Consider the following 27,871-nt stretch of genomic DNA (forward strand, 5'->3'; position numbering starts at 1 on the left):
GATAGTATTGACAGATGCAGAGTTGCCAAAAGCCTTCAATTATAAAGTAAAGCACAATAAAATAAGGTATGCCTGTTATCTTTTTCCATCCTTTCACTTGCAGTCTGTGTGTATGTTTTTGGATCTGAAGTGAGTCTGTTATAGGCAGCATGTAAATGGGGCTTGTTTTTCAATCCATTCAATCACCCTATACCTTTTGATGGGAGCATTTAGTTCATTTACATTTGAAGTAATTATTGACATAAATGTACTTACAAATAAAATGGCATTGATATATATGCCATTTTGTAATTGTCTTCTGGTTACTTTTGTTGTTGTTGTGCTCTGTTACTTTCTTCTCTTACTATCTCTCCTTGTATTTTGAAGACTTTAGTGCAATACCTGCATTCCTTTCCCTTTATTTTTGGTGACTCTATTGGTTTTTGGTTTGTGGTCACCATGAGGTTCTTATATAACAACCTACGTACAGAGCAGTCTATTTTAAGTTGATGCATCTTCTAAATTGTTTGAGCATGTTCTAAAATCACCCTTTACTTTAACCATGAATTGAACTTTGATCTCCTAGAATGAATCTGCTCTCTCAAGTCTCTGTTTGAAGGCCCTCCTATATATTGCCCCACCGTTTGAAAGGCTCCTTCAATTGGCTGACTTTTATTTTCTTTCAATAATGCAGATGTCACCTCTTTAGGAAAGTTCTCTCTGAGCCTTAGTACATCTTCCAAGCCTTAGTTGGTGTACCTTCTATATATTCCACTTCACCTTGGGTTCCCTTCTATCACAGCATCTATTTGTTTACTGTCTCCCCCACTAAACTATAAGGTTGTTGTCTAGAAGTACTACATCTTTTAGTTACAAGCACCTTGTCCTTTGTCTCAGTTCAATTCGGTTCAGCCACTCAGTTGTGTCTGACTCTTTGTGACCCCATGAACTGCAGCACGCCAGGCTTCCCTGTCTATCACCAACTCCTGGAGCTTGCTCAAACTCATGTCCATTGAGTCAGTGATGCATTCCAACCATCTCACCCACTGTCATCCCCTTCTCTCCTGCCTTCAATATTTCCTAGCATCAGGGTCTTTTCCAATGAGTCAGTTCTTCGTATCAGGTGACCAAAGTATTGGAGTTTCAGCTTCAGCATCAGTCCTTCCAATGAATATTCAGGACTGATTTCTTTTAGGAGGGACTGGTTGGATCTCCTTGCAGTCCAAGAACTCTCAAGAGTCTTTTGCAACACCACAGTTCAAAAGCATCAGTTCTTCTGTGCTCAGCTTTCTTTATAGTCCAACTCTCACATCCATACATGACTACTGGAAAAACCATAGCCTTGACTAGATGAAACTTTGTTGGCAAAGTAATGTCTCTGCTTTTAAATATGCTGTCTAGGTTGGTCATAACTTTTCTTCCAAGGAGTAAGCATCTTTTAATTTCATGGCTGCAGTCACCATCTGCAGTGATTAGGGAGCCCAAAAAATTAAAGTCTGTCACTGTTTCCACTATTTCCCCATCTATTTGCCATGAAGTGATGGGACCAGATGCCATGATCTTAGTTTTCTGAATGTTGAGTTTTAAGCCAACTTTTTCACTCTCCTCTTTCACTTTCATCAAGAGGCTCTTTAGTTCTTCTTTACTTTCTGCCATAAGGGTGGTGTCATCTGCATATCTGAGGTTATTGCTATTTCTCCTGGCAATCTTGATTCCAACTTGTGCTTCATCCAGTCCAGCATTTCTCATGATGTACTCTGCATATAAATTAAATAAGCAGGGTGAAAATATATAGCCTTGGATTATCAATCAAGCCTAGGTGCTTGATTGATTATAGAAGGCTGGCTTTCTGCATATAAATCAATGAAAGTAGAACAAATCCTCACAACATATACAAAAATAAACTCAAAGTGGCTTAAAGACTTTAAAACATTTCATCATAAAACTGTTAGATGAGAACATAGGCAAAACATTCCCTGACATAAATTGTACCAGTGTTTTCTTAGGTCAGTCGTCCAAGGCAGTAGAAATAAAAGCAAAAATGAACAAATGGGACCTAATCAAACTTATAAGCCTTTGTATAGCAAAGGAAACCATAAACAAAATGAAAAGACAACTTACAGACTGGGGAAAAATATTTTCAGATTATGTGACTCACACGAGATTAAGTTCCAAATCTATAAATAGCTCATACAACTTGATAGCAAAAACCCCTGAACAACCCAATCAAAAGGTGGGCAGAAGATCCAAACATACATTTCTCCAAAGAAAACATACAGATGACTAATAAACACATGAAAAGATGCTCATTATTGCTAATTATTATAGAAATGCAAATCAAAACTACAATGAGGTATCACCTCAAGCCAGTCAGAATGGCCATCATTAAAAATGTCTATAAATAATAAATGCTGGAGATGGTATGGAGAAAAGGGAACCCTCCTACACTGTTGGTAGGAATGTAAATTGGTGCAGCCACTATGAAAATCAGTATGAAGGTTCCTCAAGAAACTAAAAAGAGTTACAATATGACCCTGCAATCCCACTCCTGGGCATATATCTGGACAAAACTACAGTTTGAAAAGATACACGCATCCTAGTGTTCACTGAAGCACCATTTACAATAGCCAAGACATGGCAACAACATAAGTGTTCATCAACAGATAAAGAAGGGATGGTATATATACACAGTGTATATTATTAAGTGGAATATTATTAAGTCATAAAAAAGAATGTAATAAGGCCATTTGCAGAAACATGAATGGACCTAGATATTATCATACTAAGTGAAGTAAATCAGAAAGAGAAAGATAAATGCCATATGCTATCACTTATATGTGCAATCTAAAATATGACACAAATGAACTTATCTACAAAATAGAAACAGACTTACAGACATAAAAAACAGACTCGTAGTTGCCAAGGAAGGGAGGAATTAGGAGGCATAGATTGGGAGATTGAGATTAACAGATGCAAACTAGTATATATAGGATGGATCAACAACAAGGTCCTACTGCGTAGCACAGGGAATTATATTCAGCTTCTGACAAACCATAATGGAAAAGAACATGAAAAGAATGTGTGTGTGTGTGTGTGTGTGTGTGTATAACTGAATCACTTTGCTATACAGTAGAAATTAACACAACATTGTAAACCAACTATACTTCAGTAAAATAAATTTCAAAAAGTTTGTTTAAACCCCATGATCACCTACTAACTTTAACAATAACCAGTTTTGCTTTCCAGATGTGTGTTTGTGTGTATGCCCCTGCACTGAAATAATGGTAATAACTGTACTATCAGTCATACCACCGTTCATTTTAAAGAACCAGCAGAAAACATTTTGCAGTATTTTCAAGATTTGCTACTATCCTGAATGAGACTCTTTCATTGACCTTTAGCTATTTAAACAAATTATGAACCTAATCCAGGACTGTGACTGGTATTTTCTGGGTTGGTAACCAGTTTTGATTATCACAATCTTTATGTGTTAAAAGAAGCTACTTAGAAATTACATATAAGATACTCCATGAAATTCCACTGGGGTTTTTAAACATCTTGAAGTTTCTGATAATAATTTTACTTAATTTTAAAGATAAATTTCATATCTTAAATTAAAAAATTAAATACCCATCCTTTATTCTTTCTTGTGGAAAATAAACTTTTCTCTTCAGAACTGTATATATGACAGGCATCTGTCCCAAAGCAGCCAACTGTTTGCTAAGTACTATGGAATTCTGTAAAAAAAAAAAAAAAGTTTCCTCTCTTACTCTTCTCATAGCCAAAGTTATCCTGAAATTACACCATGATATATTAAATTTACTATTTTAGTTAAGACATTGCTTACATTTATAAATTTACCACACTCTCAAGATTCAGCTTTATTTTTTCCCTACTATATAGTCTCCTCCCCAGTAGAACTTTATGAATTAAAAATATCATAATATAATTTATAACATGTTGAAAATACTATGCAGAGTCCTGAATAAACTGAGATTATGGAGGCTCTTAAATAAATACTCTTAGTTTAATATCAATGAAATATGTAATGGAGTTTCTAAAACTAATCTTTAGGATTATTTCTATATAAGCCTGACTTCAGAACAACATATCCTTTAGAAAGCATATTTCAAATATATCTGGAAGCTCTAAGAAAAATTCTATTAAGATAAAGATAGATCTGACATGCCCCCTCTTTTTCTGGTGAGATTTAAGGAGCTACTGAATTGACTGGAATTATCCCTAATAAAGTTTTTTAAGAATAGAGCCAACAGTTACATTATGGGGAATCTGTAGAAAGCAAATTCAGATAGGGCTAGTCTAGACTCCTCCAATAATGCTCCTGTTTAATTTCCTAGAAATATGTCAACCACCCACAAAGAAACTTTTGAGATTGCTGTAATGAGTATCACTAAGGGTATAATCATTGGGACTATGCGATTGTCTAATAGAAGAATTTAACCCATGTTTTAAGAATAGGAATGGTGGTCTTCAGGAAGGCTTCCCTGAAGAATACACATTTAGAGATTTTGATGGAGAAAAATAGATTTGTCTGGTAAATAATTGATAGATAATAGATCTTTTTATTTTGTTTCTAAAAGTCTTATTCACTATTCAGAATTTTAAATACAACTATCTTTCATATAACTGCAAAAGAAAAGAGTAAAATGAGCATTCTTAATGTGGCATAGAATAAGATGGAAATAAAATACAACAAACAACCTATACAACAAGATGACAGAAAAAAGGACAGACTAAGAGAAAGTTGAGACAACTATGTAAACAAGCTTAAGAACGTATGTTTCTCCATTAAGAGGACAATTCATGGTCATCAAAGATAATTTTATAAGTATAGAAAAACATTACCACAAAGGAATCATCAAAAGTATAAAAAACACATTTAGGATATTTTCTTTTATCCAATATTTAGGATATTTTCTTAAGGTTTACCAAATGTGGGTTACTGCTATGTATTCACGCTATATAATCTAAAGTCCATTGTTACTGTTCAGTCCCTAAGTCACATCTGACTCTTTGCAACCCCATGAAATGCAGCATGCCAGGCTTTCCTGTCCATCACTATCTCCCAGAGTTTGGTCAAACACATGTCCATTGAGTCAGTGATGCCATCCAACCACCTCATTCTCTGTCACCCCCTTCTCCTGCTGCTCTCAATTTTTCCTAGCATTAGGGTCTTTTCCAATGAGTCGGTTCTTCACATCAGGTGGCCGAAGTATCGGAGCTTCAGATTCAGCATCAGTCCTTCCAATGGACATTAAGGGTTGATTTCCTTTAGGATCGATTGGTTTGATCTCTTTGCTGTCCAAGGGACTCTCAAGAGTCTTCTCCAGCACCACAGTTCAAAAGCATCAATTCTTCAGCACTCAGTCTTCTTTATGGTTCAGCTCTCACATCCATAGATGTCTATTGGAAAAACGATAGCTTTGACTAGACGAACCTTTGTTGTCAAAGTGATGTCTCTGCTTTTTAATTCTCTGTCTGGGTTGTCATAGCTTTTCTTCCAAGGAGCAAGTGTCTTTTAATTTCATGACTGCAGTAACCATTTGCAGTGATTTTGGAGCCCAAGAAAATAAAGTCTCTCACTGTTTCCCCATCTATTTGCCATGAAGTGATGGGACCAGATGCCATGATCTTAGTTTTCTGAATGTTGAGTTTTAAGCCAACTTTTTCACTCTCCTCTTTCACTTTCGTCAAGAGGCTCTTTAGTTCTTCTTTGCTTTCTGCCATAAGGGTGGTGTTATATGCATATTTGAGGTTATTGCCATTTCTCCCGGCAATCTTAATTCCAGCTTGTGCTTCATCCAGCCCAGCATTTTCCATGATGTACTCTGCATATAAGTTAAATAAGCAGATTGACAGTATACAGCCTTGATGTACTGCTTTCCCAGTTTTGAACCAGTTCATTGTTCCATGTCAGGTTCTAACTGTTGCTTCTTGTCCTGCATACAAGTTTCTCAGAAGACAGGTAAGGTGGTCTGGTATTCCTATCTCTAAGAATTTCCCACAGTTTGTTATGATCCACACAGTCAAAGGCTTCAGTGTAGTCAGTGAAGCGGAAATAGATGCTTTTTTTGTATTCTCTTACTTTTTCTATGATCCAGTAGATGTTGACAATTTGATCTCTGGTTCCTCTGTCTTTTCGAAATCCAGTCTGTACATCTGTAAGTTTTTGGTTCATGTACTGTTGAAGCCTAGTTTGAAGGATTTTGAGCATAATCTTGCTAATGTGAAATCAGTGCAACTGAATGATAATTTGAAAATTCTTTGGCATTGCCCTTCTTTGGAATTGGAATGAAAACTGACCTTTTCCAGTCCTGTGGCTACTGCTCAGTTTCCCAAATTTGCTGGCATATTGAGTGCAGCACTTGAACAGCATCATATGTTAGGATTTGAAATAGATCAGCTGGAATTCCATCATCTCCACTAGCTTTGTTCACAGTAGTGCTTCTTAAGGCCCATTTCACTTGACACTCCAGAATGTCTGGCTCTAGATGACTGACCACACCATCATGGTTATTGGAGTCATTAAGACCTATTTTGTACAGTTCTTCTGTATATTCTTCTTAATATCTTCTGCTTCTGCTAGGTCCTTGCTGTTTCTGTCCTTTATTGTGCCTATCTTGCATGAAATGTTCCCTTGGTATCTCCAATTTTCTTGAAATGATTTCTAGTCTTTCCCATTCTGTTGTTTTCCTCTATCTCTTTGCATTGTTCACTTATGAAGGCTTTGTCAACTCTCCTTGCTCTTCTCTGGAACTCTGCATTCAGCTGGGTAAATCTTTTTTTTTCTCCTTTGCCTTTCACTTCTCTCTTTTTCTCAACTATTTGTAATATAAACATCATTTCAAATTGTAGTATAACACTCTGCTAATTATCATTACTTACTTAATACTCCCCTATTGAACATTTATGTAGCTTTATTTTTTCACTTTTGTAAATATTAATGCCATGGACATTATTAGACACAGTCTTTTATACTTTATAACTATTTCTTTTGATTAGATTATTGAAAATGTGATTACTGGATCAAAAATTATGAACACTTAAAAAATCTTGATATAATTAGAAAAAAAATTATTTCTCAAAGGACTATGCTAATTTATTTTATTACTATTAATTTTAATTAACAAATTTCACTATCTACTGTCAAACTTTTTATCCTTTTTAAAAAAGTATTCTTCTTTATAACATTAGTATATGGTCCGCTGGAGTAGGAAATGGCAAACTTCTCCACTATTCTTGCCTGTAAAGTTCCATGAACAGAGGAGTCTGGCAGACTAAAGTCCATGGGGTCGCAAAAAGTCAGGCATGACTGAGCAGCAGGCATGTCATGGCACTCTAATAGTTATACATATAGTGAAATTTAATAAAAATCTATTTTTTCTCACTTGGTTTCTCAGCAGCATTTGAAACATTGAACTAATCTGCCCTTTTGAGGGCTTGTTTCTCTCTTGGCTTGCAAGCACTTCAAATCAGTATGTCCAAAACTGAACTACTGCCTCAAGGCTCTGCTTCCCAAACCAGCATTTATAAACATTTGTTGAATAAATAAAGGAGAAAATAGTCTCACCACCCAGAGGAGAGTAAAGCTTTCCCACAACTGTGAAAGGAGCATTAAAGACAGAATTAACAACAGTTACAAAGGCTCTGAAGTAGAAGAGGAATTATTATATTTTAAGAATTAAAAGGAAGATAATGGCTAGATTACAGTAAGTAAAAGAGAGACTAATACAGGAAACGTTAAAAAAGATAGGTAGGGGCCACATCATGCTAAGCATTGTAGGCTTTGGAAAATAGTTTGAATTTTATTCTTAATACAATGAGCAAATACTAAAGGAATTTTTAAATAAAATTTTAACTATTTTATTTTGAAACAATTTCACTCCCAAGAACTGAGTCAGCTTTCCCTAATGACAACTGCTTACATAATCTTAGTGCATTGTCAAAGCCAAGAAATTGATATTGATATAACACTATAACTTAGTTCAGTTCAGTCACTCAGTTGTGTCTGACTCTTTGCAACCCCATGGACTGCAGCACGCCAGGTTTTCTCTGTCTATCACCAACTCCCGGAATTTACTCAAACTCATCTCCACTGAGTCGGTGATGCCATCCAACCATCTCATCCACTGTTGTCCCTTTCTATCCTGCTTCAGTCTTTCCCAGCATCAGAGTCTTTTCCAATGAGTCAGTTATTTGCATCAGGTGGTGAAAGTATTAGAGTTTCAGGCTTCAGCATCAGTGCTTCCAATGAATATTCAGGACTGATTTCCTTTAGGATGGACTGGTTGGATCTCTGTGCAGTCCAAGGGACTCTCACGAGTCTTCTCCAACACCACAGTTCAAAAGCATCAGTTCTTTGGTGCTCAGCTGTCTTTACAGTCCAACTCTCACATCCATACATGACTACTGGAAAAACCATAGCCATGACAAGATGGACCTCTGTTGGTAAAGTAATGTCTCTGCTTTTTAATATGCTATCTAGGTTGGTCATAACTTTTCTTCCAAGGAGTAAGCGCTTTTTAATTTCATGGTTGCAGTCACCATCTGCAGTGATTTTGGAGCCCCCAAAAATACAGTCTATCACTGTTTCCACTGTTTCCCCATCTATTTGCCATGAAGTGATGGGACCAGATGCCATGGTCTTAGTTTTCTGAATGTTGAGCTTTAAGTCAACTTTTACACTCTCCTCTTTCACTTTCATCAAGAGGCTCTTTAGTTCTTCACTTTCTGCCATTAAGGGTGGTGTCATCTGCATATCTGAGGTTATTGATATTTCTTCTGGCAATCTTGATTCCAGCTTGTGCTTCATCCAGCCCAGCGTTTCTCATGATGTACTCTGCATATAAATTAAATAAGTAGGGTGATAATATACAGCCTTGACGTACTCCTTTCCCTGTTTGAATGCAGTCTGTTGTTCCATGTCCAGTTCTAACTGTTGCTTCCTGACCTGCATACAGGTTTCTCAAGAGGCAGGTCAGGTGGTCTGGTATTCCCATCTCTTTAAGAATTCCAGAATTTGTTGTGGTCCACACAGTCAAAGGCTTTGGCATAGTCAATAAAGCAGAAATAGATGTTTTTCTGGAACTCTCTTGCTTTTTTGATGATCCAGTGGATGTTGGCAATTTGATCTCTGGCTCCTCTGCCCTTTTTAAAACCAGCTTGAACATCTGGAAGCTCACGGTTCACCTACTGTTGAAGCCTGGCTTGGAAAATTTTAAGGATTACTTTACTAGCGTGTGAGATGAATGCAATTGTGTGGAAGTTTGAGCAATCTTTGGCATTGACTTTCTTTGGGATTGGAAGAGACCTTATTTAGATTTCACCATTTTTTTAATAGGCACTCGTTGAGTATGGTTCTGTGAGATTTTATCACATGTGAAGATTCATGTAACCATCACCACACTCATAATATAGAACTATTCTTTCCCAAAGAAGAAACTTCCTTATGTTATCCCTTAAGAGCCACAACTGCCCACCAACTCGAACTTTTTGACATCACTTATCTGTTTTCAGTTACTACAATTTTGTCATCATTTATATAAAATGTTAAACAAATGGCATCATACAGTATGTGGCAGTTTAAAACTGGCTTTTAAACTCAGCATCTGTCCAAGTTTTTGGATATATCAATATTTCATTTCTTGAACATAAGAGCTAACACCATCAAACATTTAGAAGAAAATAGAAGAAAAGCTTCATGACACTGAATTTGGCAATGATTTCACGGATATGACTCCAAAGGCATAAGCAACAAAGAAAAAACAGACAAACTGTACTTCATCAAAATTTTAAAATTTTGCATAGCAAAAATATTTGTAAATAACATCTATGATAGGCGGTTAATATCCAGACATATAAACAACTCCTAAAACTCAACAATGACCAAAACAATCCAGTTTTTAAAATAGGCAGAGGACTTGATAGACATCTTTCCAGAGAAGATTATATCAATAGACAATAAGCACATAAAAAGATGGTCAACATTGCTAATTATTAGGAAAATTCAAAACCATTATGGGATACCACTTCAAATTCATTAAGATGGCTACAATTAAAAAAAAGAAAAGAGGAGTGACCTCAGCAAGATGGTAGACTAGGAAGTCCTCCTACAAAACCACAATTTAATAACTATCCATAGATGAAAATGGTCCTGGGAGAGCTTTAAAGTACAGTTAAGAAGTTTCAACAATTCAGTGTAGCACAAAAACTGAGGGTGCTGCATAGAAAGTGTAGAAAGCATTTTATCAACATTATTCCAACCCCCAGGCCAGTACAGCTCAAGACCAAGAAGAAGCCCATTAGCTGCAACTTCCCATGGGTGAAAATAAAGAAGGGGGACCTCAGCAGCTTTCACTACCATCATGGACCTCCCAAAGCCTTCTCATTTAAGAACCCCTATAGCTGAGCACCAAAAAATTGATGCTTTTGAATTGTGGTGTTGGAGAAGACTCGTGAGAGTCCCTTGGACTGCAAGGAGATCCAACTAGTACATCCTAAAGGAGATCAGTCCTGGGTGTTCATTGGAAGGACTGATGTTGAAGCTGAAACTCTAATACTTTGGCCACCTCATGCGAAGAGTTAACTCATTGGAAAAGACCCTGATGTTGGGAGGGATTGGGGGCAGGAGAAGGGGATGACAGAGGATGAGATGGCTGAATGGCATCACCGACTTGATGGACACGAGTTTGAGTAAACTCTGAGAGTTTGTGATGGACAGGGAGGCCTGGCGTGCTGCAATTCAGGGGGTCGCAGAGTTGGACACGACTGAGCGACTGAACTGAACTGAGAGTCTTCACCAACATTAACTCCAATAAATGCAACTATAAGTCTCATTTGTAAAAATAAATTTTAAAATACATTAATTTTAAGACTTAAAAGTCATTTTATGGCCTAACATGTGATCTATCCTGGAGAATATGCACTTGAGAAGAATTGTATTCTTCTGCTAGTGAACAGAAAGTTCTATATACATGCATTAGGTCTAAGTGGTGTATTGTTTTGTTCAAGTCAGCTGTTTTTTTTAAAAACTGCTTTTCTGTCTACATGTTCTGGCCATTATTGAAAGTAGGGTATTTAAGACTTCTACTGTTATTGTATTGCTATTAATTTTTCCATTTCAATCTGTCAGTATTTACTTCTATATTTAGGTTCTCTGATGTTGTGTGCTCAGTCACTCAGTCATGTCCAACTCTTTGTGGCCTCATTGGATGTAGCTCACCAGGCTCCTCTGTCCATGGAATTTTCCAGGCAAAAATACTGGATCATGCATGCATGCTCAGTGGTGTCCGACTCTTTGCAACCCTGTGGACTATATCCCACCAGGCTCCTCTGTCCCTGGGATTTTCCAGACAAGAATACTGGAGCAGGTTGCCATTTTCTTCTCCAGGGGATCTTCTTGACCCAGGGATCAAACCTGTGTCTCTTTCATCTCTTGGATTGGCAGGTGGATTCTTTACCACTGTGCCACCTGGGAAGCCCATTGTTAGGTGCATGTATATATATACTTTTCATATCATCCTGTTGAGTTAATCCTTTTATCACTATATAAGTACCGTCTTTGCCTCTAGAGACAGTTTTTGACTTAAAGTCTATTTCACATGATGTAGGTATAGTAACTCCTGCTTTCATTTGGTTACAATTTGCATGGAATTGTTTTCATTCTTTCATTTTTATCCTACAGGTATCTTTAAGATGAGTTGCTTGTTGACAGCATATGGCTGGACTTTTAAAAAATAATCCATTCAGCCATGCTATGGCTTTTGATTGGGTGTTTAATCCATTTTCATATAAGAACTTATTGCTAGATAAGGTCTTAATATTGCCATTTTGTTAATTTTTTGGTCTGCTTTGCCATTGTATTATTCTTCTCTTCCTCTATTACTGTTTTCCTTGTTATGATTTTTGTAGTGCTTTTGTTTTTTTTCTTTATCTTTTGTATAATATGTCTGACAGAAACTTGAGTCTTGCATAAGATATCTTATAGTTAAAACTGTATTTTAAGTTGATAGCAACTTAACTTTAATTGCATTAAAAAGCTATACTTTTACTACCTTCCTCCTTTGTGTTCTTGTAGTCAGAGTTTGCTTTTTTGTGTGTTGTTTATCTATTAACAAATGTTTGTCTTTTAACTTTTATATTAGGGTTAAAAGTGATTCATGCACCACCATCACAGTGTTACATTGTTCTGTATGTGCCTAGAAAATTACCTTTACCAGTGATAGATCACCTGTTAGGTTATAAAATAATTTTTGTCTTAAAAATTTAAGATGATTAAAATCATTCCAAGTATGCTTCCCAACCACAATGGAATGAAATTAGAAATCAGTAATAGTAAGAAAGTATGAAGAATCACAAATACATGCAAATTAAACTGCACAATCTTGAACAATCATTGGGTCAAAGAGGAAATCAAATGGAATTTTTAAGTACCTTCAAGACAAATGAAAACAAAAATACAACAATAACAAAATTTATGTGATGTATCAAAAGCAAGGCTAAAGGGGAAGTAATAATGCTCACATTAGAAAAAGAAAAATCTCAAATAAACAACTTAACTTTACACCTCAAGGAATTAGAAAAAGAAAAGAAAACTAAGCCCAAAGTGAGCAGAAAGAAAGACATAATAAAGATCAGAACAGAAAAAAATCAAGAAGAGAATAGGAAAAGAATAGAAAAAAATCAACAAAACTAAGAGATGGCTTTTTGAAAAAAAAAATTGACACAGTCTGAGCTAGATTAAGAAAACAAGACAAAAAACTCAAATAAATTATAAAATAAAAAGAGGAGATACTACCTCCTAATATCACACAAATGCAAAGGCTCATACGAGAAAATTGTGAGCAGTTATATAACAAAAAATTGTATGTGTGTGCTCAGTTGCTCAGCAGTGTCCAACTCTTTGTGACCCCATGGACTATAGAATGCGAGGCTCCTCTGTCCATGGAATTTTCCAGACAAGAGTATTGGAGTCACTTGCCATTTCCTACTCCTAGGGATCTTCCCAACCCAGGGATCAATCCCTTGTCTCTTGCATCTTGTGTTCTTCCCCACTGTGCCAACTGGGAAGCAACTCCCCAAATTGTATAACCTATAAGAAATGTATAGATTCCTACAGATATATCACCTACCAAGACTGAATCATGAAAAATTAGAAAATCTGAACAGTGAGTAATAAGACCTAAACAGTAAGCAAAAATCTCCCAATAACAACAGTAAAATCAGGATTAGATAGTTTAGCAGGTGAGTTCTACCAAACTTTGTATAAGAATTAATACCAATATTTCTAAAACTCTTCCTAAAAATTGAAGGAACACTTCCAAACTCATTTTATGAGGCCAGCATTACCTTCATACCAAAACCAGGTAGGAACGTGATAGGAAAAAAAAACTAGAGGCTAATATCCTTGATTAGTATAAATGTAAAAATTCTCAACAGCATACTAGCAAACCAAATTGAACAGCACATGAAGAGAATCATACACAATGATCAAATGGGATTTATCTCTGGGATGCAAGGATGATTCTATACACATGAATCAATAAAAGTGATACATCACTTTAATAGAATGAAAGACAAAAATTATTTGGTCATCTTAATACACACAGAGAAAGAATTTGCCAAAACATAAACTCTCAATGGATTGGATATAGAAAGAATTTACCTCAACATAATAAAAGCCATTTACGACAATCCCACAGCTATTATCATGCTCAGTGTGGAAGGTTAAAAACTTTTGCTTTATAATCGGGATCAAGACAAGGGTGCTCAGTCTCACCACTCCTATTCAACATAGTACTGGATGTCCCAACCAGCGCAACCAAGCTAGAAAAAGAAATAAAAAGCACCCAAATTGAAAAGGAAATAAAATGTCTTTGAAGATAACATGATCTTACATTTAGAAAATCCTTCAGAAGCCACCAAAACTGTTAGAACTAATCAACAGATTCAGTAAAGTTGCAGAGTACAAAGCAAACATCTATAGATTTTATAGATCTGTAGAAATCAGTTGCATTTCTATATACTAGAAATGAACTATTTGAAAAAGAAATAAAGGAAACAATCACAATAGCATCAAAAACATGAACTACTTGGGGATAAATTTAACCAAGGAGGCAAAATATCTGCACAAAAAACCCATAAGACTTTGATGAAATAAATTTAAGAAGACACAAATAAATTGGAAAATATCCCATGTTCATGGGTCGGAAGAATTAATAGTGTTCTTCCCACATAGCTATCAGTAAAGAATCTGTCTGCAATGCAGGAGACCTCGGTTTGATTGCTGGGTCAGGAAGATCCCCTGGAGAAGGAAATGGCAACCCACTCCAGTATTCTTGCCTGGAGAATCCCATGGACAGAGAGGCCTGGCAGGCTATAATCCATGAAGTTGCAAGAGTCAGACACGACTTAGTGACTAAATCTAAAAATGTCTATTATACTCAGAGCCATCTATAGATTCACTATAATCCTTATCAATATCTCAATGGCATTTTTCATAAGAGTAGAAAAAATAATCCTAAAATTTGTATGGGACCACAAAAGGCCCCAAATAACTAAGAGAATTCTGAGACAGAAGAACAAAGCCAGAGGCAATTACACTTTCTGATTTCAAACTATAATACAAAGCTACAGTAATCAAAATAATGTGATACTGGCATTAGAATAGATGCACACGGCAAGGAATAGCACCAAGAGCAAAGAAATAAACCCTTGCATATATGGTCAACTGGTATTTCACAAGAGAGCCAAAAATACTCAATAGGGAAAGGATAGCCTCTTCAACAAATGGGGCTGGGAAAACTTGATAATCACATGCAGAAGAATGAAGCCGGAACCCTACCTTATACCAATCACAAAAATTAAATTTAAATGGACTATAAAGTTAAAAGTAATAATTGAAACTGAAAACCTCATAGAAGAAAATAGGGGGAAATCTTTTTTTGTTGTGTTTTAATTTTTTTTCTATTTTGGCCATGTGCAGCATGCAGGATCTTAGTTCCCTGACCAGGGATCAAACCTGTTCCCCCTACAATGGAATTGCAGTGCCCTAACCACTGGACTGCCTGGAAATTCTGGGAAAAGCTTTTTGACATTGGTCTTGCAATGATTTTTTGTATGTGAATATGACACCAAAAGCACAAGCAACAAGGGCAAAAATAAATAAGTTGAACTACATCAAACTAAAAACCTTCTGCACAGCAAAGAAGTAATCAACAGAGTAAAAACAACCAATGGAAAGGGAGAAAATATTTGCAAGTCATGTATCTGAAAAAGGGTTTATACGCAAACTATGTAAGGAACTCATACAACTCTACAGCAAAAAGAAAGAAAGAAATCCAATTAAAAAAAAATAGGAAGGGAAATTGAATTGGTGTTTTCCCAAATAGACACAAATGTGCAAAAGGTACATGAAAAGGTGCTCAACATCACTAATTATCAGGGAAATATAAGGCAAAACCACAGTAGGATAGCATCTCATACCACTTAGGATGACTATTATCAAAAATACAAGAAAGAACAAATGTTGACAAGGATATGAAGAAAATGGAACTCTTGTGCACTCTTGGTGGGAACGTAAGTTGGTACAGTCATTATGGAAAACAGTGTGGAAGGTCCTCCAAAATTAAAAATACAACTATCACATGATCCAGCAATCCCACTTCTCGGTGTATATGAAAGAAGGAAACAAGACATCTATTGAAGAGATACCTTCATTCGTGTGCTTATTGCAGCAGTATTTACAATAGCCAAGATATGGAAATAACCTAACTGTCCATCAATGGAAGACTGGATAAAGATGTGATATACATAAACGTTTAGTGAAATAACTCAGATAGAGAAAGACAAATATAGTATGATCTCACTTCCATGTGGAATTTTAAAATGCTGATCTCATAGAAACAGTAGAATGGTTAAACAGCTCACAAGGTGCTGAGCAGTGGGTGAAACTGGGAGATGTTGGCCAAAGGTACAAATTTTCAATGATAAGATGAATAAGTTCTCAATACTCTACCAAATACTTGAAAGTTGCTGAGAGAGTAGATCTTAAATATTCTTACCACAAAAAGAAAATATAACTGTATGAGGTAATAGAGGTGTTAATATATATTAAATCAACACATATGTACTTTAAACCTACACAATACTATAGATCAATTATATTTAAATAAAGCTTATAAAAAATATTCTAATAAAGGAAAAAAGAAACCAAAACTCATTAAAAACTGAACAAAACCCACCCCCAAACTCATCAACTCTAGAACAGATGAAAGATTTGTGGTGTGTTGAGACAATGAATATCATACAGCAATGAAAATGAGCTAACTACAGGTATATATAACATGGATGAATCTTATATAATGATGACCAAAAATAAAAAGCTATATGAACAATGTATATAAAACATGATTCCATTTATTTAAAGTAGAAAAACTAAAACAAAACCCACTAAACCACATTGTTTAGGAACTATGTGGTAAACTAAAGAGAAAAGCAGAACAATTATTATTACAAAATATTCAGGATAAGGTTTACCTCTAAGGGAAGGGAAGGATTATGTCCATACAAACATCTCTATGGTGGATAGAGAAATTATGTTCATGCATGTGGAGAATATGGGGAACCTTCTGTACTACTGTTATTAATGTTTTATGTCTTGATAGTAGTTATATATAGCTATTTGTTATTATTCACAAAGCTGAAAACTTAGCTTTTACGTTTTTTCTTTTGATAATAATTTATGGTTAAAATGGTAAAGGAAAAAAACCTCAAACAAAATAAATCCTTGAGTCTTTTAATAGTTATTTAACCACACCATACAAACAAGTTATCCTGTACCCCATCCTTGAGCCACACCCTGCTGCTGGTTCTCTTTTCCCTGGTGTGGGTGTTGGGAAATGGGTGAGGCTCAGATAGGGAATTAAACAGGAGTGGGTGGAGATTCAAAGGTGAAATAAATTACAGAAATGAGTTAAACATAAAGGATTATTTAAAGTTCAAAGTCAGGGATGGTTAAGGGTTAAGGAAGAGAATGAAGAATGAAGAGTCAGATATAGAATTAAGATTTTGTGTCTGTTAGGCACATTACATATTGGCTGATAAAAAAACTCAAACAGACAATTTATGTTTTACCAGAGCTATTTTGTTAATGATTTACTAAACTGCAGTATTACAATAATCTCTTCAAACTACTTGTGTGAAAAAATTCCTTGGTCATGGCAGGCATCTTGGAGGCAGTGATACCTGACTTGAGACCTAAAAGATGAGTAAATGAAGAAGGGGAATGGGGAGCTGCTATAAAGTGAATGGCATAAGCAAAGACACATAAGCATGGAACGGAAGATGTGTTCAGGGAGACAACAGAGTACTGCTGCTGGAGACAGGACATGTGGAGAGCTAAGGCCAGAGAAGAGCAGCAGAGTCAGAATTCAGTTCAATTGAGTCACTCAGTCCTGTCTGACTCTTTGCGACCCCATGAACAGCAGCATGCCAGGCCTCCCTGTCCATCACCAACTCCTGAAGTTTACCCAAACTCATGTCCATTGAGTTAGTGATGCCATCTAACCATCTCATCCTCTGTTGTCCCCTTCTCCTCCTGCCTTCAATCTTTCCCAGCATCCGGGTCTTTTCAAATGAGTCAGCTCTTTGCATCAGGTGGCCTAAATATTGGAGGTTCAGCTTCAACATCAGTCCTTTCAAGGAACACCCAGGACTGATCTCCTCTAGGATGGACTGGCTGGATCTCCATGCAATCCAAGGGACTGCCAAGAGTCTTCTCCAACACCACAGTTCAAAAGAATCATTTCTTCTGCACTCAGCTTTCTTTATAGTCCAACTCTCACATCCATATATGACTACTGGAAAAGCCATAGCCTTGACTAGATGGAACTTTGTTGACAAAGTAATGTCTCTGCTTTTTAATATGCTGTCTAGGTTGGTCATAACTTTCTTTCCAAGGAGTAAGCATCTTTTAATTTCATGGCTGCAATCACCATCTGCAGTGATTTTGGAGCGCCCCCCCCAAAAAGTCAGCCACTGTTTCCCCATCTATTTGCCATGAAGTGATGGGACCAGATGCCATGATCTTAGTTTTCTGAATGTTGGGTTTTAAGCCAGCTTTTTCACTCTCCTCTGTCACTTTCGTCAAGAGGCTTTTTAGTTCTTCTTAACTTTTCATAAGGGTGGTGTCATCTGCATATCTGAGGTTATTGATATTTCTCCCAGCAATCTTGATTACAGTTTGTGCTTCTTCCAGCCCAGCATTTCTCATGATGTACTCTGCATATAAGTTAAATAAGCAGGGTGACAATATACAGCCTTGACGTACTCCTTTTCTTATTTGGAACCAGTCTGTTGTTCCATGTCCAGTTCTAACTGTTGCTTCCTGATTTGCATACAGGTTTCTCAAGAGGCAGGTCAGGTGGTCTGGTATTCCCATCTCTTGAAGAATTGTCCACAGTTTATTGTGATTCACACAGTCAAAGGCTTTGGCATAGTCAATAAAGCAGAAATAGATGTTTTTCTGGAAATCTCTTGCTTTTTCGGTGAGCCAACGACTGTTGGCAATTTGATCTCTGGTTCCTCTGCCTTTTCTAAATCCAGCTTGAACATCTGGAAGCTTACAGTTCACGTATTGCTAAAGCCTGGCTTGGAGAATTTTGAATATTACTTTACTAGCATGTGAGATGAATGCAATTGTGCATTAGTTTGAGCAATCTTTGGCATTGCCTTTCTTTGGGATTAGAATGAAAACTGACCGTTTCCAGTCCTGTGACCACTGCTGAGTTTTCCAAATTTGCTGACATGTTGAGTGCAGCACTTTCACAGCATCATCTTTTAGGATTTGAAACAACTCAACTGAAATTCCATCACCTCCACTAGCTTTGTTTGTAGTGATACTTCCAAAGGCCCACTTGACTTCACATTCCAGGATGTCTGGCTCTAGGTGAGTGATCACACCATTGTGATGATCTGGGTCATGAAGATCTGTTTTGTATAGTTCTTCTGTGTATTCGTGCCACCTCTTCTAATATCTTCTGCTTCTGTGAGGTCCATACCATTTCTGTCCTTTATTGAGCCCATCTTTGCATGAAATGTTCCCTTGGTATCTCTAATTTTCTTGAAGAGATCTCTAGTCTTTCCTATTCTATTGTTTTCCTCTATTTCTTTGCATTGATCGCTGAGGAAGGCTTTCTTATCTCTCCTTGCTGTTCTTTGGAGCTCTGCATTCAAAGGGGTATATCTTTCCTTTTCTCCTTTGCTTTTTGCTTCTCTTCTCACAGATATCTGTAAGGCCTCCTCAGACAGCCATTTTGCTTTTTTGCATTTCTTTTTCTTGGAGATGGTCTTGATCCCTGTCTCCTGTACAAAGTCATGAACCTCCTTCCATAATTCATCAGGCACTCTGTCTATGAGATCTAGTCCCTTAAATCTATTTCTCATTTCCACTGTCTAATCATAAGGGATTTGATTTAGGTCATACCTGAATGGTCTAGTGTTTTTCCCTACTTTCTTCAACTTCAGTCTGAATTTGGCAATAAGGAGTTCATGATCTGAGCCACAGTCAGCTCCCAGTCTTGTTTTTGCTGATACTCAGGGCTTTATGTGCCATGTTAATGGTGTGAGTTGAGTCTGAGCAGTTTGTCAGCTCATATAGCTCAATAAAAAAAAAAAAAAAATCAAAAAATGGGCAGAACATCCAAATAGACATTTATTCAAAGAAGATATACAGATGGCCAACAGGCACATGAAAAGATGCTTATCATTGCTAATTCTCAGAGAAATGCAAATCAAAGCTACAAAGAGATATCACCTCATACAAGTCAGAATGGCCATCATTAAAGTCTATAAATAATAAAGGCTGGAGAGAGTGTGAAGGAAAAGGAACCCTCCTATACTGTTGGTAGGACTGTACTTTGGGCAGCCACTATGGAAAACAGCATGAGGGTTCCTTAAAAAACTAAATAGAGTTACTATATGATCCAACAATCCCACTTCTGGGTATATATCTGGACAAAACTACAATTTGAAAAGATACATGCCTTCCATATTCACAGCAGCACTGTTTACAACAGCCAAGACATGAAAGCAACCTAAGTGTCTGTTGACAGATGAATGGATGAAGAAGGTGTGCTATTAGATACACAGTGGAATATTATTCAGCCATAAAAAGAATGAAATAATGCCATTTGCAGCAATGTGGATGGGCCTAGAGATTATCATACTGAGTGAAGTCAGACAGAGAAAGAGAAATATCAGGTGATATTGCTTATATGTGGAATCTAAAGTAATGATATAAATGAATTTATATACAAGATAGAAATAGATTCACAGATATGTAAAATGAACTCCGGTAACCAAAGGGAACAGAGGAGGAATATATATATATATATATATATATATATATATATATATATATATATATATATATCTGAATCATTATGCTGTATACTTGAAACTTATAATATTCTAACTCAAGTATATTTCAATATAAATTTTTTAAAAGGAAACATATTTAATATCTTCAAATTGTACTCAAAAGAATGTTCAAAATGGTAGATTTTATATTATGCATATTTTCTCACAATAAAAATAGATAGATCAAAAGGATGAATAAATATATGAATTGAGAAAAAAAAGTCTATGTTGTTTGTAATGGAGAAATGTTTTAAGGAAATGACATGATCATGAATAAATATGGAAATTAAAAAGAAAAAAGCAAAGTATTAGGTATGCATGAACTAAATAATGTTAAATTGTGAATATTTTCACTTAAAAGACTAGAAATTGACAGTAATACTTAAAGTGTTTAATTATCATTAATTTATTTTATCCCCTCTGAAGTTGCTGTCAAACAAAACAACAGATTGTTTGTCATTCTGATTTATCAGTGTATCACTTGTGAATTTAATTACCATGAGTCATAACAACATGCTATGAAAAACTCAGATCTAGACTCATTAAGACATAGAGAATCCCATAAGAAAACTTCTCATTTTATGTTTCTCTTCTGTACATTTTAATTCTAACAGAAGAAAAAACTTGAATCTTCAAAGAGGTAAATTTGTAACAGACAAAAGGAAGGACTTATTTATGCACTGTATTGCACTTTTAGGAAAGTCATTAATCTCCAGTGGTAAAGCATTCAATAAAGAACTAGACAGATATTTTAAGGATGACTTCAAGGTAGATGCTCAAGAAACACCTTGAAAGCATTTTAATGGTCAGCCCCTTCGTGGAAAATGAGGTTCATAGAAAATATGGAGAATGCTCAATAACAATTCTAAAGAAAGATTTATAATTATAGTGATTGAGCACAAGTTCAAAATCACTTAAAAAAGAAATGTAGCATATTATTTTATCTATGAAAATAATAATATTTCCACCTACTAGGGAAGGTTCATTGGCATTCCATAGCACCTCACTGGGGTCCGCGTTTTCTGGATCGTATATCCATAAAACGACAATCTACAAAATAAAGTGTGTTCACATTTCTTTACATTTTGGACAAATTTCATTTTTAGTTGTGGCAAAATATAACTATAAAAATGTTTTGTTTTTAAATTTTCAAAGGTCTCAATTTAAAAAATCAAAATTAGTGTGTGTTGTTTTGAACAAGAGAAACAATCCAAAGAAGTAGTAACATCCTCCACACTCCTGAGGTAAGTAATATTAAAACTTTATATGAATGCCTACATGTCTTTTTCTGCACCCACAAATAGACACAGCAGCCTCCCCACACACTCATACACTTTTTACAAAAATGAAATTACACTGCTCATGGAAGAGGGCATGGCAACTCACTTCAGTATTCTTGCCTGGAAAATCCCCAGGGACAGAGGAGACTGGGGCTGCAGTCCATGGGGTCACAGAGAGTCAGACATGACTGAGTGATTAAGCACACACACACTCATAGTTGGCTTTTGTCACTTGATATAGTCATTTCAATAAATGTAGATCTAATTATTTTCATTGCTTTCTTCTTGAATAGACATTCTATTCTATTATAAAAATAAATTATATTACAAATACAGCAAAAATTGTCTCTCCCACCTTATGCTTTGTCACTTACTTCCCACACCTTGCAAATGACTACCATTGATAAGGTTTCTTCTATATTTCCATAAAATTTTTGTGCATAGCCAATGCTACTTTTCTCCATTTTATGTAAATACTAGTATATTAAATGCATTTTTGAACATTATATTTACTTAAAGTTATGTCTTTGATCTTTAAATGCTCTCATGAGTTTTTCATACTATTTTATATATTATTACAAATTATGAAGGAATCATAATAACAAGTAACCTACTAATAAATATTTGTTTATGTCATATTTCATTACAATCAAAGTTGGAACGAGCAACTCTGAGCATATATTACTTTGTACCTTGGAGTATTCCTAAAAGGAGAATTGTTGAGTTGCAGAGAATATGCATTTGTAGTTTTTAAGGATTCTGCTAAATTATTCTCCATTGCAGTTTTAACAATATACCTTCTCACCAGCAATGTATGAGATTTCTTCTTTTCTTCACAGCTTTCCCAATGTGATTTGTCATACATTTGAATATTGTCAGCCTGATGGATGAAAAATGGTATCTTGATGCAGTTTTAATCTGCGTTTCTTTTATCATGAGAAAGTTTGAGCATCTTTCCATATATTCATGTTCTATTTCTTTTTCCTGTCTGGTGAACTATCTGTTCATTTCCTTTGCTCATTTTCTGTTGGGTTGTTGTGATGGTGGTTGTTTAGACACTAAGTCATGCCTGACTCTTTGTGACCCCATGACTGTATGCTGCCAGGGTTCTCTGCCCACGGGATTTCCAAGGCAAGAATACTGGAGTGGGTTGCCATTTCCTTCTCCAGAGGATCTTCCCAACCCAGGGACTGAACCTGAATCTCCTTCATTGGCAGGTGGATTCCTAAACTGCTGAGCCACCAGGAAAGCCCCAATGGATTATTAGTCTTTTATTTACTAATTTGTAGAAGTTTTTAACCTAAGGAACATTCTATATCTTCTACATCTTGATCTGTGAGGTAGTTGCATAGACATATGTGTGTACACATGAAAACACTTTTGTTTGCCTTAGATTCTTTATTATTCCCATATATTGCTGCCCTTCCTTCTTTCCTCTCTTTCTCCCACCCCTTTTCCTTCTCTCCCTCCTTCCCTCCCTTTTCTTCCCTTTACTACCTTCTCTCAACCTACATAATTTAACAACTAGTATTTATTTTCCCCCATTTTTCTCCATGCTATGAATTTGCAGAGATTTATACAAACACATGTATACATGTATTTTTAAAAAGAGGCATCTTAACATGTTCTTTTAAAAAAGAACTGGATCACATTATACACACTTTCCACATTCTTTTTTTTTCACTCAAATATACACCGTTGGTCAAGGCTATGGTTTTTCCAGTGGTCATGTATGGATGTGAGAGTTGGACTATAAAGAAAGCTGAGTGCTGAAGAACTGATGAACTGTGGCGTCGGAGAAGACTCTTGAGAGTCCCTTGGACTGCAAGGAGATCCAACCAGTCCATCCTCAAGGAGATCAGTCCTGTGTGTTCACTGGAAGGACTGACGTTGAAGCTGAAACTCCAATACTTTGGCCACCTGATGTGAAGAGCTGACTCATTTGAAAAGACTCTGATGCTGGGAAAGATTGAGGGCAAGAGGAGAAGAGGACGACAGAGGATGAGATGATTGGATGGCATCACCAACTCAATGGACATGGGTTTGGGTGGACTCTGGGAGTTGGTGATGGACAGGGAGGCCTGGCGTGCTACAGTTCATGGGGTCGCAAAGAGTCAGACATGACTGAGCAACTGAGCTGAACTGAATACATCATTGAATTTCTCCAGTGTCAACTCATAATGCCTGGACAATATTCTATGATATAGTTATACTGTAATTTACAGATCAATTTCTATAATAATGGAGATTTACTGTGGCTCCAGTTTTAGTTTGCTTTATCACATTACAATGCTACAAAATATAGATCATTTTCCATACAGCAGTATATAGTAGAGGTTTTATTAATAATTCTGTGGAGTAGATTCCCAGGAGTAGGATTATTGACCCAAAGGTGTGTGTGTATATATATATATATATATATATATATATATATATCTTATATTTTAATATATGTTTCTGCATTGCTCTCCAAAAATGTGAATAAGGCTCTAACTCTTCACATTTTCCACCAGCAAAGTTTGAGTTGAACTCTTTGGCCTAGATTCCCTCTAGAAATAGTAACTTTCTCTTGTTCAGGTTTTACTAGTGTGATGTTTCAATGTTAATTTAATTTGAATTTTCCTGATGAAGAGAATTTCAGCATATTTTCATGTTTGTTAGATTTGCTTTTGTGTACATAGTTTTTTTTTTTTTTTACATTCTTCTATTGGCACTTAGCATTTTCTTATCATTTGTAAGAGTTCTTTGTTTTGTTTGGACTTTACATATGTGATCCACTGGAGAAAGGAATGGCAAACCACTTCATTATTCTTGCTTTGAGAACTCTACCAACAATATGAAAAGGCAAAAAGATATGACACAGGAAGATAAGCTCCCCAACCCCGCTCCGGTTCAGTAGGAGTGTCTAATATGCTACTGGGGAAGAGTGGAGAAATAGCTCTAGAAGGAATGAAGAGGCTGGGCCAAAGCAGTAACAACGCACAGTTGTGAATGTGACTGGTGGTGAAAGTAAAGTCTGATGCTGTAAAGAGCAATATTGTATAGGAACATGGAATGTTAGGTCCATGAATCAAGGTAAGTTGGATGTGGTCAAGCAGGAGATGGCAAGAGTGAACATCGACATTTTAGGAATCAGTGAACCATAATGGATGGGAATGGGCAAATTTAATTCAGATGACCATTGTATCTACTTGTATGGGCAACAATCCAGGAGAGAAACGGAGTGGCCCTCACAGTCAACAAGAGTCTGAAATGCAGTTCTTGGGTGCAATCTCAAAAATAGCAGAATGATCTCGGTTTGTTTCCAAGGCAGACCATTCAATATCACAGTAAACCAAGTCTATGCCACAACTATTAATGCCAAAGAAGATGAAGTCAAATGGTTCTATGAAGACCTACAAGACCTTCTAGAACTAACACCAAAAAAAGATGTCCTTTTCATCACGGGGGACTGGAATGCAAAGAAGTCAAGAGGTACCTGCAGTAACACACAGTTTGACCTTGGAGTACAAAATGAAGCAGGAAAAAGGCTAACAGACTTTTGCCAAGAGAACACACTGATCATAGCAAACACCATCTTCCAACAACACAAGAGACAACTCTACACGTGGACATCACCAGATGGTCAACACCAAAATTGGATTGATTATATTCTTTGCAGCTGAAGATGGAAAAGCTCTATACAGTCAGCAAAAACAAGACCTGGAGCTGACTGTGGCTCAGATTATGAGCTTTTTATTGGCCAAATTCAGACTTAAATTGGAGAAAGAAGGGAAAGCCATTAGGCCATTAATGTATGACCTAAATCAAATCTCTAACGATTATACAGTGCAAGTGATAAATAGATTCAAGGGATTAGACCTGATAAACAGAGTGCCTGAAGAACTACAGATGGAGGTTTGTAACACTGTATAAGAGGCAGTGACTGTAACCATCCCAAAGAAAAAGAAATGCAAGAAGACAAAATAGTTGTATGAGGAGGCCTTACAAATAGCTGAGGAAAGAAGATAAGTGAAAGGCAAAGGAGAGGAGAAAGAGGAAGATATATCCAACTGAATGCAGAGTTCCACAGAATAGCAAGGAAATATAAGGAAGCCTTAAGTGAACAATGCAAAGAAATAGAGGAAGACAACAGAACAGGAAAGACTAGAGATCTTTTCAAGAAAATTAGAGATACCAAGGGAACATTTCATGCAAAGATGGGAACAATAAAGGACAGAAACGGTATGGACCTAACAGAAGCTGATGAGATTAAGAAGAGGTGTCAAGAATACACACAAGAACTGTACAAAAGTCTTAATGACCCAGATAACCATGATAGACCCAGATGGACCCAGGTAACCACAATAGTCACTCACCTAGAGCTGGACATCCTGGAATTGAAATCAAGTGGGCCTTAGGAAACATTACTACAAACAAAGCTAGTAATGTGGAAGTGATGGAATTCTAGCTGAGCTATTTCAAATCCTAAAACATGATGCTTTTGGTGCTGCACTCAATATGTCAGTAAATTTGGACAACTCAGCAGTGGCCACAGGACTGGAAAAGGTCAGTTTTCATTCTGTTGACTAAAAGAGATGTACAACTTGGCAAAATGAGGACTGCAGCCCAGAAGACAGCATCTCAGGCAGTTCTGAGAGACTGCTTCAAAGTGGCAGTGGGGAAAGGCCAATATATAAGGTTTTAGTGAAGGGGGGGTTCAATATCATGAAGCACTCATTTTACAAAAGGTTTTTTTGTTAGTCATGAGGGTCTGATTTCACCTTGAAGGGATTTAGTGCTTCTCTAGATATGAGGAGATTCAAGGATGGAGATCATAAAATCTGTTCATAAAAATATCCAACTGTCTAAAGACCTGTCCCACCAGATTCCCTGGAGCACAGAGTGCCTAACTCCACCCTGAACTCCCTCAGGGGTTGTGGAAAGTCAAAAGCTGCAGCAGCATGGGGTTCAATCTCCATAGAGGCAAATGGAAAACGCCTTTGTTTTTCAATCATTGGCAATGCCCTTGGTGAGTGCCAATTTATAGTTGAAAATTCCAATCCCAAAGAAAGTCAATGCCAAAGAATGTTCAAACTACCCCACAATTGCACTCATTTCACATGCCAGCAAGGCAATGCTCAAAATCCTTCATGCTAGGCTAAAACAGTATTCGAACTGAGAACTTCCAGATGTACAAGCTGGATTTAAAAAGGCAGAGGAGCCAGAGATCAAACTGCCAGCAATGTTGTATCACAGAAAAAACAAGATAATTCCAGAAAAATATCTACTTCTGCATCATTGACTATGCTAAAGCCTTTGACTGTGTGGATCACAATAAACTGTGGAAAATTCTGAAAGAGATGGGAATACCAGATCACTTTACCCACCTTCTGCAAAACCTGTATGTGCGTCAAGAAGCAATAGTTAGAGCCAGACATGGAACAACTGACTGGTTCAAAATTGGGAAAGGAGTATTTCAAGGCTGTGTCACCCTGCTTATTTAACTTATATGCAGAGTACATCAGGGGAAATGCTGGGCTGGATAAAGCACAAGCTGGAATCAAGATTGCAGGGAGAAGTATCAATAAGCTCAGATATGCAGATGATACTACCCTAAGGGTGGAAAGTGAAGAGGAACCAAACAGCTTAAATGAAGGTGAAAGAGGAGAGTGAAAAAGCTGGCTTAAAACTCAACATTTCAAAAAGTAAGATCATAGCATCTGGTCCCACCACTTATAATAGAAGGGGAGAAAATAGAAACAGTGGCAGATTTCATTTTCTTGTTTTCCCAAATCATTGCAGATGGAGACTGCAGCCATGAAATTAAAAGACACTCCTTGGAAGAAAAAACTGTGACAAACCTAGACAGTGTATTGAAAAGTGGAAACATCACTTTGTCAACAAAGGTCCATATGGTCCAAGCTATGGTTTTTCCAGTAGTCATATATGGATGTGAGAGCTAGACCATGAAGAAGGTTGTGCATCAAAGAATTGATGATTTCAAACTGTGGTGTTGGAGAAGACTTTTTTTTTTCACTTATTTTTATTAGTTGGAGGCTAATTACTTTACAATATTGTAGTGGTTTTTGCACAGCCATGGATTTACATGTGTTCCCCATCCTGATCCCCCCTCCCACCTCCCACCCTATCCCATCCGTCTGGGTCTTCCCAGTGCACCAGCCCTGAGCACT

The 27,871-nt window shown here is 36.5% G+C and overlaps 1 protein-coding gene across 1 annotated transcript in view; it reads right to left on the reverse strand.

The window, feature by feature from the left end:
• Positions 1-27,871, reverse strand: part of CATSPERE (catsper channel auxiliary subunit epsilon) — a 134,745-nt gene that overhangs the window by 59,668 nt on the left and 47,206 nt on the right. Inside the window, exons 7-8 of the mRNA XM_065937129.1 lie at positions 21,391-21,468; positions 3,610-3,716 (exon numbers count right to left, since the gene is read on the reverse strand). Coding sequence (XP_065793201.1) covers positions 3,610-3,716; positions 21,391-21,468 — 185 coding nt within the window. The remainder of the gene's footprint in view (positions 1-3,609; positions 3,717-21,390; positions 21,469-27,871) is intronic.

This window comes from Muntiacus reevesi, chromosome 5 (assembly GCF_963930625.1).
Source record: "Muntiacus reevesi chromosome 5, mMunRee1.1, whole genome shotgun sequence".
In the NCBI taxonomy this organism is placed as follows: domain Eukaryota; kingdom Metazoa; phylum Chordata; class Mammalia; order Artiodactyla; family Cervidae; genus Muntiacus; species Muntiacus reevesi.